Source organism: Panthera pardus, unplaced genomic scaffold (genome assembly GCF_024362965.1).
Source record: "Panthera pardus isolate Hobbes unplaced genomic scaffold, ASM2436296v1 HiC_scaffold_16, whole genome shotgun sequence".
NCBI lineage: Eukaryota > Metazoa > Chordata > Mammalia > Carnivora > Felidae > Panthera > Panthera pardus.
In genome coordinates, this window is record NW_026526721.1 from 95,959,586 (window position 1) to 95,976,047 (window position 16,462).

Consider the following 16,462-nt stretch of genomic DNA (forward strand, 5'->3'; position numbering starts at 1 on the left):
GTTTAACTTCATTTATTATCAAAGTTGGCAAGGAAGTATCAAGAGACACCCAGGTGGATCACATGAGTACCGAACATTCTTCTCTGTGCTTTTTATGTGATGGCAACTCTCTCTCTTCCTGATAATCAGGGTTAGTTACCCTTGAAAAGTCATCTCTTTTCTTGCTGTTGGTCTCTTGACATGACAAGTCCAAAGTGACTAGGCACCAGCAGTTCCCCAGTGCAAGTACTTCCCTGTGGGAATCAGGGCCCCTAAACCTACCGATATGTAAAACACAAATTCCCCAAGTCACTTGTAATCACAGTAGTGGGGTCACTCCTATTTCCACTCCTTGCATCCTGGACTCAGGTATTCTATGTAGTGATGACAGAGTACCGTATAATGATCATTGATTTAGGCTATATACTGCATGAATTAGGATGGTGTCCCATCCTCACAGTGGATCATCTCCAAGCTCACTCCTTAACACACTCTTTCATCATCCTATCAGGCCAGCAATGTGGTGCAGTATGTGATACGACCAGTGGATCCAATGGTCATGTGGTCAGTGCCATTCTTCTTTTGCTGTAGTGTCCCTTAGTCCGATGTAATGCATAGGACCCCGTGTTGGTGATGAAACCCTTAGCTAATGGTGCTGGTGGAGGCCTTCAAGCCAAAAAAAAAAAAAAATCCATACTTATAATATTTGTTGATTCTGCTCAAGACGAATTGCTGCCCCTTTCAATGTAGAAGAGGTCCATTATTATCAACTTCCTACCAAAATTGCTCTTCTTGAAACATGGTACCATATAGAGGACTTGGTGTTGGTCTCCACTGATGGCAGTTTGGACATTTGTTGGTGGCAGTCGCTAGATCAGTTTCAGGGAAGAAGAGCTCCTGCTTTTGTTTCCATGCAGAACCTCTATTTCTCCCATCAGCTATTCCATTCATGCATCTTTTGTGCAAGAACTGGGGCTGCCAATGGCAGGAGGGGTGATGCCCATTGACTGAGTCATTCTTTCTATCTTGTTGTTTAGGACCTCCACTGTGGCAAATGTCTTCTGAGTAATATTATGTGATACAAAGATCTTCATACTTGATGACCACTCATGTTAATTCATTCCTGTTCCTTTTTCTTATACCTCCCTGTTCGTTTCTTGCCAAACTTTCTCTGTCAGCTTCCAGAATATCCAGTCAATTCAGGTACAAGGCTGTATACATTCTAACTGGGACTACTTATGTTTTCATACAAGGGTGACAAAAGTGGCCAGGTTCACTGCCCAAAGCTCTTCTCATTACGAGAATCTCCTGTTACCACTCCTTTTCAGTACTATCTATTAGTGAAACAGTTTGAGCCAATCCATCCATGAACCTACCTCAGCAGTTTCCCTCCTTCCTCATTGGGTTGTAAGGGACCACCCTCCTCTCACCATGTGGATAGTAGGTATGAACCAAAGAAGAGATGCTTGCACTGCAGGTGTTGGATGCCATGGGGGAGAGGGGGTCTGGCCATTTTGCTTATGTAGTTTTCTTGTGCCCTCTGTTTTTTTCATTACAACCCTAAATGTACCACTTCCATCTTAGAATAGACTGTTGCTAGACACATCCAAATTTATGACTTGGTGATTCTAGAAGAGCCAGTTTGTGGTAGGCAGTTCTAATCACCCCGCTAGTTTATATACCATGACCAGGTATCTACTATGGCCTAATAGTAATCTAGGAGCTAGTATCTAAGAGGTATATAATTCTCATTTGCCAATGTCATTGCTTTGCATCAGAACCCCAAGGATCTATATAGTGATATTCTGATTGGGGTTTGCCATAAAATTCATATAGCATCTCTACCCTCCACAGATTTTTCTCATACCATAAGGTCTATAGTGTCATGTGGCCCAACAAGCAGGGCCACTTGCGTCATAACTTGTACCTATGCTTCTGTGGAAGCATTTCCTGTTCTGGATTTATTCAAAGCTGTCAAACTTTTGTGTATCCTGGTATTTGAATCAGAGAAGTATTTCCAAATGCGCTACCTCCATAACCCAAAGAGGCTTACAGTTCATTTTACTCCCTTCTTAGTGGTGAGAAGTGTGAGATGCAGTAATTTGTCCTTTACATTGCATAAGAAGTTCTGACACATCCCAGATCCCTGCATCTCAAAGATCTTCACTGATATAGCAGATCTCTGAATCTCCATTAGGTTTATCTCCAACCTGTAATTTATGTGATTTATCAAGATGTCCAACATACTTGCCTCTTCTTGACAATTCCATCTAATTAACATGACAACATCAGTATGTTGGACCAATATGACTTTCTGCAGAAAGTCCTTCGGGCAATTCTCTTATGGGAGTGGGATAGTGAACATAACCCTGAGGCTATGACTATACATATATTCTGTTGTCTATCTCAAGTGAGTGTGAAATATTCCTGATGTGCATTTCTGTTAAGATTAGAAAACAATGCATTTACCTGATCAATGGCCATATTCCACATACGTAAGGCTTTATTAATCTGCTCTAGCAAAAATATCATATATGGCATATCAGCTACAAGTATGACTACTACCTAGTTGAGTTTCTAATAGTTCATTGTCATCCTCCAAGAACCATCCTTTGCCAAGTTTCTGGACCTGAGCCTACACCATTCACTTGTAAAAAGGTGAAAAAAAAAATTTCAATGACTTACATACACTCTCATCTGTCTCATCAACCTTGGTGCTCATTATAATAATTGTTCCCATTTTGCTTCTGTTATAATTTTGGCTCCTATCATCCCCATTGTTATCAGGGAGCGTAGTTCTATAGAAGTATCTCCTATCATCAGTATGACCTATAGAGGACAGCCACTACTGAGCTCAGCAGTGCTGGTTGCCCTCTGACCTGTGCACTCCTTATCATCTTGGGAAATAGTGTCCTTTGGCCTTCCCACAAAATAACATGCCCATTTCTCCTGGCTCATTTTTATTCCTTCTTCCTTGTCTGCTATAATAGCCTGGTAAATGTAGCTCACTTGGCATGGGCCATCCCTATCAACAAACTTCCCAGAGCCACCTTAGCAGCATATTTGTTCCATTTCCCAAGGTCTTGTGCCGGGGTGTTAAGTCCTGTGTAATGGTAGAGCATTCCCATATTAATAAGCTTCAGCTTATCCAACTTTGTATTCCACCTTCTTTAATCCAACATCTTCAGGATCAGTCTTATACCTATGGGTACATGTTGGGTAGGTCTTGCCATGCCTTTGAAATAGACTCTTCCTCCCTTAACAGGCCCCAACTCTTCCCTGGTTGGGTAATGTTGAGACTCAAATTCAGTTGTTGACTTAGAAGATATAGCAGGAGGTAAATGGGCTGTCCTACAAGATAGAGACCTTTGCATTATTTTTAGGCATGGGGAGAGTATTAGACTTGAACATGGAGGGCGGAGGTTCAGGACGATGTGGGGATTTAAGGTGTTTTAATCCATCATCTCTGATATCCCTATCCCAGGTCTTAGCATCCCACTGCTTACCAACAAGGATCCTGATCTTGGCATTGCAGATCTTCCATGGTTGAAAATTAAATATTTTTTGGAGCTTCGTTATTCTTATAATTAAGTTCTAGGCCTGATTTTCACCTTTTTGTCTAACGACTGCAGGAGCTGACAATATTATGTGTTGCTGAGAAGATCCATTTATTTCCACACTTAGTTTTTAAGTGGTCAATGATCCTAGTGAGTCTTTTATTTCCTTTCTTTCTTGCACCTATTGCTCATATCTATAGGCATACCATTGGATAGTCCTTATAATTACTTTTTTCTCAGTACTTCTCAAATATTTTTTAATATATTCCTTCCTTTCAGTATCTGCAGTAGTTATCTATTACAGCAAATTATCTCTCCGCATTTAGTTGCTTAAAACAGCAATCAACATTTTTTATCTCCCACACTTTCTTTGGGTCTTGAACTCAGGAATGGCTTGGCTGGGTAATCTCTGGCTTAGGGTTGTCATGAGGTTCGGTTGCATGTCAGCCAGGTCTGTACTCTTGTAAAAGTTTGACTGGAGCTGCAATATTCACTTCTACATGGCTGGCAAATTAATGCTAGCTGTTGGGGTTAGCTGAAGGTTCTCTCTACAGAACTGCTTGGGTATCCTCAGACATGGCAGCTGGCTTTCCTCAGGAAGAGTGGGTTTGAGATACAAGGTAGAAATTTCAATGCATTATTAACCTAGCCTCAGAAGTCGCACACCATCACTGCAGCAATGTTCTATTAGGCATATGGGTCACCTTGACTCAAGATGAGAGGGAATTGCATGAGAGCATGGATATCAGAAGGTGAGGATCATTGGTGACCATTTTAGAGGCTACCTATCACAACACCTTTTTTAAGTTCATTAAGAGTGGACGTTTTAACAGTTGCACTACTCCTGCAAGTCAGGGATCATTGGTGTTCTCTTTATCATTCTTGATGGCATCTTCGAGGCTCTTTGGTCAGCAGTGCTCTAGCACCAAAATTCTGTTTTTGAGCCTGGATAGATGATAAATACATAATATCTGTCTATCATCTCTCTCTCTCACCCTTCCTCTAGAATTTGAGCGCTTTCAGCCATCTCTTGTACTCTTGTCAAAGCTACCGCAATATCCTAACATGTTCCACAGAGCCCTCCTGATTTGAACTCCAGCTACCACTCCACACTCTTCTCTGAACATGTTTCTTCTGATTTACTCCTCTCTAGCATAAATGTCACCTTAACAGACAAGCCATATCTTCCTATCTCATATATTTCCTGTAAGAGGAAATATATTTTCTTCTCTATATTTTCTTTTATAGCACTTGTCCCCATCTGACATTGTATTAGAGATGCATTTATTTATGTGCTAGATGTTTATCTTCCACACTAGATTAAAATTGGGGTTTGTTTTATTCAGTTCTTAATCTTCAGTGCCCCAAACCATGCCTGGTGGGCAGTGGGCACCCAGAACATATTTGTTGAATAGATGAATGAATGGATTACTGACAACTTCTTAGTATTAGCAGATATTGCGTTGATGACCTTTGTTAGATGTGTTTGCAGGTTCTGATTGAACCAATGTGAGAAGCCATAGTACTCTATTCTGCTCAGAATTGTCTTCTCTGTGTTAAATTTGGCTTGAATTTTAAGACAAAAGGCAACATTCTGTTTTGTAAGTGGCCTGATTTCCTTTCGCACTAACATCCATTTTGGAGCACTTATTGTGCTGTGAACTTTGCTCTTGCAGAGTCTATTGTTTGGCTTGAACCAACATAGAATCCCTTGGAATAAAAACAAAAGGGATTAAAAGGGATATCATATCACCCCATTTTCCATGGTTTCTTTTCAACTCTTGGCATCTAGATTCTCACGTATTCCCCTGACCAAATCTGATGTGGGGACTTTCAGGCACCTTGTTCTCTCCGTGATCTCTCTGCCTCCCAGCCTTGTTGTTGTTCCTTGGTTTAAACTCTGGTTGTTAGAGGAAATGAAGAGGAGCAAGGTCACCAAAATTAACTTATTCCTTGTAAACTTCTTTGGTAGAATTATTCAGTGAGTGATACATAAGAATCTTAGACTTTCTGTTGCTTTGAAATGTTTAAGTCATCCACGTTCAAATAATATTTAAGTATTTAGGCATAAGTCTCTGTAACAGCGAATCTACAAAGAAGTTATATCAACCTGTGCTTCAGCATTTACCCAAAGTCTTATTTTTGTGTTTCATGCAGCATCTAGGATTTTCTGTAGGAGATTAGTGGCCAACTTCAGAAATTTCTTTTTTTTTTCCTAGCCACACTGTATCCAGCTTTATTAAAGATACTTTTCATAAGTAATCATGGTATTTCAGGCAGGACACAGGCAGATAATCATTAACAGTATACAGCAACTTTCAAGCTCCTTCTTCAATGGACTGCCATAATCAGAAAGCCACTATAAAACCCAATGAAGTCTTCATTTGATGCTCTGAAAAGGGAAAGTTTAGAGTGAGGGTTAGCATTTTGCATTTAGCATGTTGTTTAACAACTTTTCACAAGCCAACCTTGACTTTCAGGAAATGAAATGAAATGAACATGGCAGAACTATCAATCTGAAGATCCACAAGCTAAAAAACAGAACTCTTTTGAGGGATGCCATCTCCATGGTGACACTGTAAAGTCCAAATTGCTTGACACACTGGAAGCCATGTTGGGGGGTCAGGTCCCAACAGCTTTCTGGGCTTAAGGGAGTCTAGTCCATGCTGAAGGCAGAGAGGAAGAAGAGAACATAAGAGATGAATTTTAGTTTGTCCACACCACAGGGCATTTGTGTCAACGTGGTTAATGTGTGTCAACATCAACAAATCCCTCCTGAGAACCAGGAGGCAGTTTCTGAAAACTAGAAGGGAAAGGTGTCCCCCCCCCCCCCCCACCGCCTGCATCAATCTAGTTTTGGGGATATTCTATTAGCGACATATGCCCTTCCCCCAAAACAACAAAGTGTTCTGTGTGCTAACAACATAGCTTAAAAAAAAAGTAAAACACAATTCTGCATTTGCATAAAACTTGATAAAAAATGGTATTTCAAACTGTGTAGTCACCAGAAGTACAGTTATCAAAAAATGCACACACTTCACATGGCATCTCCAACACCCCCAGCTTTCTGTGCCTGGTGTCTTTTGGCATCTCTGTTTTCAGCAGGGCCATTCCCATCCTTGCCGGGGTCCACTTTCCCCTTTTCCCCTTTAGGCATCTTCTCTTCCTTCTTTGCAGAGGCCTTTTTAGGTTTGGGCTCTGGCTTGGGGGGAACAGGTTTAGCAGATAACCTTGCAGATCTTCTCTGTGCCTTGTCCTTCACCTTGGCTTTATCTCCTTTGCATCCCCTTCAGCCTTCCTCTTGGGCAGGGTGGCAGTGGTGGTGGCAGGGTGGGGGTAGAGTGCTGTGGCACCGGCTTCAGGGAGTCCAGGGGGTCCTTCTCGCCTCTTCTTCACACTGCTCCAACTTCAGAAGTTTTAAAATTTTACAAAATTTGGCCAAGTGTGGGTCAACACTTCAGTGTTTTCATTTTTATGCATGTGATTAACCACATTGTATTACTGGAATATAAACTCCACGAACATAACCCACATAAAACTTTTATTGCTTTGCTTTTCAGTGAAGAAATAATCTACCACCTTAAAAAATATGCTCTTGATTTTAGAACTTTTCACAAAGTGTCTTACTTTCTCTAATCATGGTCATAGATTTTAAGAAGTGTGAGGTTTTCATCTCTGAAAATGTAAGACAATTAGAATTTCACATCTTCAGAATGCCTGGTGTTAAGGTCTAGACTTACCATTAATTCATGTCTCCACAAGTATTTATTCAGTTGTATTTAATGTCAAGCATTGTTCTTGTCTTGAAGGTATTAGCAGGTGTCTTCATTGGTCTTATACAGAATTTAACAGAGTTGAATGTTGCAGAAGCACCATAACTGTGTGCCATGGGAGCGTACATTCAACATTCAGGGTGACCACTTTGAAGACATAACATTTAATTTGAAATGTGAAGGCTGAATTGAAGTTATCTAGCCTAAGGTGGCAGACAATGTTCCTGGTATAGGAAGCAGCAAATTCAAAAGTCTTGAGGGGATAGAAAACTTGGTATATTTCCATTTTTTAAAAGTGAACTATATGACTAGAGCACTGAATGCTAGTAGCAAAGTAGTGTATGATGAGGCCAAAGAGGTTAAAAAGACCCAGACTATGTAGATTCTTGAAGTCTATTTGCTTTTGAATTTAGAACCTGAAAGTCTTGTATTAAATAGGGGAGGACATGATCAGCATTGGATGGAAAAGATTTTCCAGCTGCAGTGTGGAAAATGGGGTTAATAATGACCTTGGAAGACAACTTAGGAGACATTTGAAATATTTCAGGTAAGAAGCAATGGTGACTTGGACTAGGGGGCCTTAATAGTCTCTGGAACAATGGGTTATTCGGGAGATAGAACCCCCAGGACCCATTGATAGATTAGATCTGGAAGTTGAAAGAAGCGTGTAGTCGAGAATGATTGAATGGCTAAATGGTGGGCATACATAGTAACATGAGAACATGAGGCTGGATACAGGGGGGTGTAGTCAGTCATCTACTCCCTGTGATCCCAGAATGCACAAAAATCCCTCTCCCCCAATATCTGCTACTTATTTGAAATTTATAAGATGAAATCCTAAAAGTTGGAAGGATTTTATAGGTAATCTTCCCAAAGTATGTATTCCCACAAAGGTGCTGGGGGATGATTATTCAGTCTTTGTTCCACTTCTGGCAGGACGGAGTTCACTATCACGCTCTAGAGATACTGATGATTATTCATCCCTTCTAAAAGATTTTGCTGCCTGTCCCAGCACTTGGCCGAAAGCCTTGACTATACTGGTAACTGGTAGAACCAACGCACTTAGCACAACAAATTGGGTTAGGTATGAAAATCTGGCTCAAGGGGCTCCAACAAAATCTTGTTGGAAAAATTTGAATTGTAAGACCCAGAAATGACAGAGATGTTGTTGAATCCTGGAATGCTAAGAGAACGTTGAGATGCTCATAGAGTTGTTGTGGCCAGCCAGGACTGCATGCAAGTTGAAATTATGGAGTCACAGAAACCAGAAATTTCAAGGATCAATCCATTCTGCAGAGGGAAGTGTGTAGCAAATTTAAAGAGAGAAAGAAAGGGAAGAGACTCTGTTGGTTCTGGAAAGAAAGAAGCCAAGAGAGGAGATACCTGACACTATTTTGGTTTCTAGGAAGAGTAATTGCATTGCCTGAAGTTGACTTCTATCAGTGTCCCCTTATTCTCTTTCGTTTCAAGAATCTACTTTTCAACAAATAGGCTGGAGTGGGATTTTGTTCATTGCCATCACTTGATGCCTGTCTTAGATAGTCTCCTAAAGAAGGATGTTCTCATTTTTAATAGATCCTCTGGATAGGGGTGCCTGGGTGACTCAGTCCCTTAAGTGTCCAACTTCGGCTCAGGTCATGATCCCACGGTTCGAGCCCCGCGTCGGGCTCTGTGCTGACAGCTCAGAGCCTGGAGCCTGCTTCAGATTCTGTGTGTCTCTCTCTGCCCCTCGCCTGCTCACGCTCTGTCTCTTTCTGTCTCTCAAAAGTAAATAAATGTCAAAAAAAAATCCCGCGGATAGTTTTTTTTTTTCCCCCTCTACATTGAACTATATCTTTCTTCCTTCAACTTCTGTGGTCCCTGGGAACCATGCTGAGTGAGTCTAATTCCTTCACTGTCCATGCAAGAGAGGGTGCGTCCTCTCCAAGTGTTCTTGTCACAAAAGTCTAATCGTTCCTAACACGATTTGATTTTCAGACCTCTCCCCTATTCTGTCATACTCACCTGGATGCTTTAGGATTTGCCAATCTTTTTAGAAGAAGGGGCCCAGAATTAAATGAAACACTTCATGTATGATTTGACAAGCTCAGAGTAACATAAGGCCATCACTGTCCATTGTAACTTTGCAGTTAAATAATCTCTTTTTGGAAAATTTCTGGATTTGAGTTTTGTTTTGTTTTAGCAAAAACGAGTTTCTAGAAAAAAAATACGATGAGAAAATAATTCCTTTGATTTAAAACATCGCTGGTTGGTGAAATAAAAGTGCCCTTTATGTTGGATGGCGGGTAATGACATTTAGCTGTCACCAGCTACTCAAATCTTAGCTTTTGTCTTTCCAATGGGTCAGCTGATACCTCCCTGTCAAAATGAAATGTTACACATTTTGTGAGAGAGGAGAGGATTCCTGAGCCAGAATCCATGCAGCCATTCAGGGAAGTTGGAGAGGGGACTACGCTGCTCAGTCAGTGCAAACACGAAGCGGACTGGGTGAATTCGGAAGAGGGATAATATGAGGAAGGACAGCAAGGGAGAGATGGAAAGATATATATATATATAAACCCAACTCAGTTAAGGTTAGCAATTCACTACTGACAAGGAACTCTCAGGGGTTACTTTGAGAGAACTAGCTGCCTTCTTAAGATTAGTCCAGTGGAGTGGAGAGTAGAGGGAATGCAATTTTTGTATTTCTGGTCATGAGTCGCTGCTGTTAATTAAAGATTTTTTAAAAGTCTTTAAAATTCCAGTGACTGGATGTGGATCTATTGGTCTCTGCAGCAACAAACTGATATGCCACCCTCAGTATATCAGATTAGGATACCTTAATATCTGATCCCCACAGCTCCTTATAAAAGAGAGTCACTGATTGATTGTTAAATTTCATTTTCTTTTTGTGTGTGTGGGAAACTAAGAAGCAAATGTGAGAAGCTTTTTTCCATAGTTATAGATGACTCCAGGGGCAGAGCCAGAAATAGACACCCCTTTTTCATACATAGTTCAATTTCCAGCCATGCTGAGCCCTGCCAATTGCAAACTGATCCGGTCTGTGCTGGCAATCTGTCTGCATGCAGTAAGTGATCATGTGCCACGCTTTCTACAGAGAGGCATTAGCGTCGGCATCTGGCAAAGGTTGTCCCTTCTAGGCTGCTGGACTGTGGCTGAAGCTCAAGGAAACACAGGATTTCTCACTGTCTTTCTGGGTCAGGTTTACTTCGGGGGAGCAGTGCTTTGTCAAAATAAGAAATTAAAGTATACCTTCTCAGGTCTGTCTTAGAAACACTCTCTCCAGAGCTGCAGGTTTCATTCAGCTTTCATAATGTTACAAGGCTTAATCTCAGTAAGGTTATCAGTTCTGTCATGTATTATAAACCCTCCAATCAAGGCAGTGGGAAACAGTGCTTCTATTTAATACCCGGAGAAATGGTGGAAGTCAGCGATTGATATCAACACAATGATGGGAAAAAGTGTCCAGAGGTGCTACTCACATAATCTCATTTTACAACATCTTGAAAATTCAATAGAAAGGACTCCACTAACAATACCATTACACACTACTGATTATTGTTCTCAAATGTTCCTAAAGCCCTAAAAGCATAACTTAACAATAAAAACGCTCTATAAATACATCCCAACAGTGTACGTAACTGTATTTTTTTCCTTTAAAAACAAAAGGACAAGTGTTAGTCACAGTCATATAATTTTACTTTAGGTAGTTTCTTGGCTAAAATTGCATTATCATTTTCTAACTTATAAAATTATAAATAAAGGAGCTATTACTTGACATTGGAAAGAATTTCCAAGTAATTTAGAAAAGGTGGAGAATATTGCATGTTGGGTTAACTACACATTTACACGTGATCTTACATGGAGAGACATATTTTGTTTATAATGAGCTCTACATTATTTCTGAAAGCATTTGGGGAGAAAGCAAACCTTCCTTGCAGAAAGCATTTATAATTTTCAAATCCCCTGCTTAAATGTGTCAATAATTCTTGGTTTTATCTTTTGCCCTTAAGGCTTTTGGAATAAGTATATTTTTCAAGTGAGTTAAAATTGTAGGAAGTTACTAGTATATCCTGTCCAAGAAACAAAAAACAAAACAAATAAACAGCTGAGAGCCATACATGCAAAATACGCTCCAGCTCTTGAAAAAGATTTCAAACTGGTTTAGGAAAATATATTTTATGCTTCCTGTTTGTGCTCACACCATGAAATGAGGCGAGAGTACATAACAGTCTATGTTATTAAGAAAAACACTAATATCATTTCCCTAAAAATATCACATTATTTCATTCTGTAATGGAAAGAACTAACAATTTGGTTTACATATTAATATTTTTGACTTCACAAATTAACACTAAAATATCTGATAAACTTAATTTTTTAGTTTAAGTTTCAATTTAAGTTATTTTAACGCTATTGATAATAGTAAACTATTAAGTTAGGAACATTCTCAAAATGATTTTTAAAACCATTGGGGAGGTCCACGTCCTTTCAAATAATTGATATTTATATCAATACTCACTTTCAAAGTATCATGGAGTTCCTTAACATTTCTTTATTTAAAACATCTAATGCAAATTAAAATTTAATAGCAATTTTAAAATAAAATCTACATATTTTATTTTTAATAAAGTTTTAATATATTTTAGGTCATTACATATTATCAATTTCTGTCATTGAGATATCTGGTGTATTATTAAAATATATCTGAAATATTTTCTTATAGCTGGACTCTAAGGACAGATTTCTAAAACCTGTTTTATACTAAGAATCTGTAATACTACCACCTTACATTTTATTTAAATACCTTCGAAAATGATTATTTTAGGCTATATTCCTAGATGGTAATTTTACATATTCAGTCAGATTTGTTTACAGTTTTTATAAACAACATTTATTGGAGAATGCAAGAAGCACCAGAAGAGAAGTTTTAACTCCCTCAAACATAGTAAAATGATCAAACGTTTGGAATAGAAGCAAATTGTAAAAATGTGTCTTAACTGAGACGCTTTGCCCTAAGGAACCAAGCCTTTGTGTTTGATGATTCTTCCATAAACCTGAGTTTATTTTAAAAAATTGATCCTTTTAATGTAAGAAAGTTGATGGAGAAAGAATTCCACTTACAAGTTTTTCCACTAGACACTATAAAACTCCATCACAGCACCTCACATTTTTGGCATCTGCAGTTGAACCCCACAGTTGAATGTTGCCAGATCTTATTTTGAAAAATTGTGTTGTGTCTACAGAATGCAAATCATCTGAATGGAAATGGAAAGCTTGCTTCGTCCTAGATGCTCCATTTCAGTTGAACGGTGAGAAGACCCAAACTTCAACGAGACATGAAGAAATTTATGGAAAGAAAAGACCAAGAAAAGAGAGGAAAGGATAAGAAAAGGCAAGAGTAAAAGGAAAAAGCAAAGACAGCTAGGTTTGATTTGGAAAGACAGATTCCGTGACATGTTTCTTAGGGCCATTCTATGCAAATAGTGTTGCCTTCCCTGTCGCCATTGCTGGTCCACAGCATATATATACTCTCTGTGATCACCCTTATTTGAAATATTTGACAGTTGATTAATTATTCAGTTTCTCATTTTTTCTTTGATGTTTTAATGACTTTCTCTTTGCTGAAGGAATTAAGTCTGTCACATATCAATAAGGAATGCTTTTCTAAACTTGGTGTTTGTATATTTTAAAAAAGATACTAGAGTATAACTTTTATTAACCTGAAAAATCTAAGTGGGAAAACTTATTAGAGACCTGGATCATCCTTGATGATTCTTAATTAGATAGAGGTTAAATACTGTTTGCTTCAATATACAGTTCTTACAATGCAAAATTATTCTTTACTGTTTTCCATTATATTTCTAGATACTGTACCTACCTAAACTCTCATTTCACATTGGTTTATATTAACACTCTAATGAACTACGTGTTCACTTTACTGAAGGACTAAGTCAATCTGAAAAGTAAAAGCAATAGAGAATTCTATTTATATAAATAGGAGGCTTACGTGAAATTCGATCTTGTATGTGCTTTATCTTTCTCAGGACAATGGTTCAAAATCAGCCTTACAACCAGCAAGAGGAGAGGAGAGTAAAAAACTAAGGAGTTCTAAATAATTCATGGATGTGCATGGAAATAATGTTTCAAAACTGAAGTCAGAAGCAGCTGCTGGGGAATTTTTTTTTTTTTTTAAGTTAGAGTCAACAACAGTCATATTATTTCAGGTTAGCTCACACCATTGTGTGGATTTACAATGCAACATTTGTATGTTTCCACTGGTATGAGAAAGAAAATTTAGAAGACTTAAAACACACAAACAGCAAATATAAAGAATCCTTTCTAGTTCTCGCAGACGGTATGATTCAGTAGTAAGAAACACCATTCTGCTTGCAGAATCTACTCTAAAACATGATTCTGTATTTTCAAAAGTAAATCCAAACCTTGGCCAAACCTTTTCGGACAGTAAATCCCTCTTTCACAGCATAAATATAAAAATAAGGCAAGTTATTGTTCCTGGTTTTTTCCACATTGTTTATTTCACAAATGCCCTACTTATCTTGACATAGGTTTAGGATAAGGGTCATTGGAGAGGCTCGACAATAACGGAAAAACCACTTATTATCTGGGTAGGTCATTCACAACTCTAAGATTGAACAATGATGTCGAAGCAAATTATTTATTTTTCAAATTAGGAGTGTGAACATAGCAATGGAAAAAGGAAAGTAATCAAAACTTTTTGAGGCTAAACATTGAAGTAAAACAGGATGTTCTTTTAGATCTCATTTGGAGAGAAGGCAATTGATAACTATATAAGTGGAGCCATTCATCTTCAATTTATTTAAATTGGTTTTCCTCCAGCCCCCTTTGCATGGCAAGAAACTCATGTTCTAGCTCCCTGGACCAACATAAAGATAATATTGATAAATATATATACTGGATTTAGATACAGATGAATCTAAATAACCCTAATATCTCCAGTAAAATAATGGATCATAGTGAGCTAAATGCTTTATGGAAATAAGTCTGTAATATCATAGATTAAACAATACATTCTTGAAAGTTACTTTTATACTAATATTTTAAGATTATTTATGTTAAATATTTTCCTTAAAGATGATGATGTTGACCCTGTAATTAAGTGGGTCTGGGTTGGGGGGGGGGCATTGGTCATCTTTAACATTCAGGAAAGAACTACTTACTTATTTCATATAACTCAATGAAAAATTTCAAATTTGTAAATTAATCTCTCTTCCTACCAGTGCATATGTTTGACCCTATTTAAACCCTGAAGTTGTAAGCAGTATATTTTGAGGTTTTTAAAAGATTTTAAACAGACTAGAATAATTTATATTGTTGAACACTAAAATGAATTATAATATTTTAAGTTAGATAGATTTTTTAATTCACATTGCTAGCTAAAGCTCAGATATTGGCTTTGTTTTATCCTGAGCTATGTTCACTCATAAGATTGCAAATAAGAATTATTTGAAACAGAACTCCACATACACACCTGAAGTTGCAATTTTTTCCTTTTTTTCCCCTTTTAATGATCGTAGGTATCATTTCCTGCTTTTACTTGTTATTAGTTCTGATACCCCAAAACGAATCTCTGTGTACTTGATTCAAATCAAAGCCAGACATTTCATCCGATCTATGACTTCCATTAATCAGCTCTCCCATAAAATTACAATTTAAAACAATGCCAACTGCCCCCCTGCAAGTTGTAGTTCATAGACAAAAGCCATCATGCAACACGTGACTTGGCAGTGAAAGCATGGTGGGTGGGGGGATGCGGATTTGATCCTGACTTCATTGGGTGCTTTGCATTTCCGTTTTGATCATCTTGATATTGACCGGCTCTGCATTAACTAGCCTAGGTAGATAATATGTGCACAACACCAATGAACTAGCTTTACTTCTTTTTTGTTTTTCTTTTTACCACGTCCAGGTTTTCTGACCTTCCTTATTTCTCAGTCCTGGGGGTTCTCTCTCAGCTCCGTCTCTGGCAGTTTACGGAGAGCGTGTGCTGTGACGGAGATCGACAGAAGCTGCCTTGTACATTCGCTATCCCATGCAAACCCCACTTCCATTTGCACGTGGGCCAGGAAGATCCAGGCGGTTTCATCTTCCTGACTAGCTTTCATCTCTCTGCAACAGCTGTCTGGTGAGCTCTGTGGTGAAGTCTCACGCAGGATCTGAGAAGAAGTGTGCTCTGATCAAACTGGAGTTGTCAACTCGAGTGCAAAAGTGAAAAGTCTGCCTTCCAGACATAGACACAAAGATCGGCAAATGACCAGCTCTGCTTTGCCAAAAATCAGAAAATGATTTTGAGTTATTTACATGCTAATTTCAAATGATCTCTGGCTTGATCTGAGAAAAAGAAGTATGTAAAAATAGGCTAAAAAATGCATGTACAAATTTTAAAAAGTGAATGTCAATTTTTCTATTAGCACTTTAAAAAAATTGGCTGACAGCGGGTGATAACGTTAGATTGGGCTCTACCATCTGCAGTGAGCAGCGTTCTGAGGTTACAGGTTTCTACAGACAGAAGAGCAGGGACATACAAAAAAAAAATCGTTACTTGGTCAAATGTTTGGTTTCAAAAAGAATCGTTTGTTGGTCTACAACAGATGTTAAAGCATTTCAGGGAAACATTTACATATTTGAAACACTAGTTATGATGGGGCACTTTATTTCAGTGTGAGGGAAGACGTTTCCAACTTTAATTTTCTTTCTGGTTAGGGTTTAAGTAGGGGGGATGAGGGCCACTTCCTCGTTCTCAGAAGTAGCCTTACCTACTTTTTTCCCTCTAACTTAAGAAGTGAGAAATCATTCAATTATGCCGACTATATTTAACGATTAGAAAGATTTTCTGTTCCAGGTCTTAAACTGTTGTGTTTCTTTTGACTTGGAGATATAGCTAATGGATGGCCATTATAGTTATTTTTTTTTAATTTCTATTTTCTCATTGCGTTCATGAAGCAAAGAGGAGAAAAGCTTTTGTTTCCCCTAAAGGAAGTTGTAAATTTTGAAGTATGTTTTTATAAATTCTCTCACATGTATACAGTCACTATTTCTCATCAATCGCATATGTGCAGATACAACAGCCCACACGAATGTGTCTGATTATTGGGCCATCAATTTCACTCT

At 38.4% G+C, this 16,462-nt stretch overlaps 1 protein-coding gene across 1 annotated transcript; it reads right to left on the reverse strand.

Moving 5' to 3' along the window:
- Window positions 1-6,573: 6,573 nt before the first annotated feature.
- On the reverse strand, window positions 6,574-15,373 carry LOC109258181 (non-histone chromosomal protein HMG-17-like). Its single transcript, XM_053904172.1, is given in 3 exon segments — window positions 6,574-6,818; window positions 6,821-6,942; window positions 15,327-15,373. Coding segments are annotated over 3 exon segments (414 nt in total).
- Between the last annotated feature and the right edge of the window lie 1,089 nt (window positions 15,374-16,462).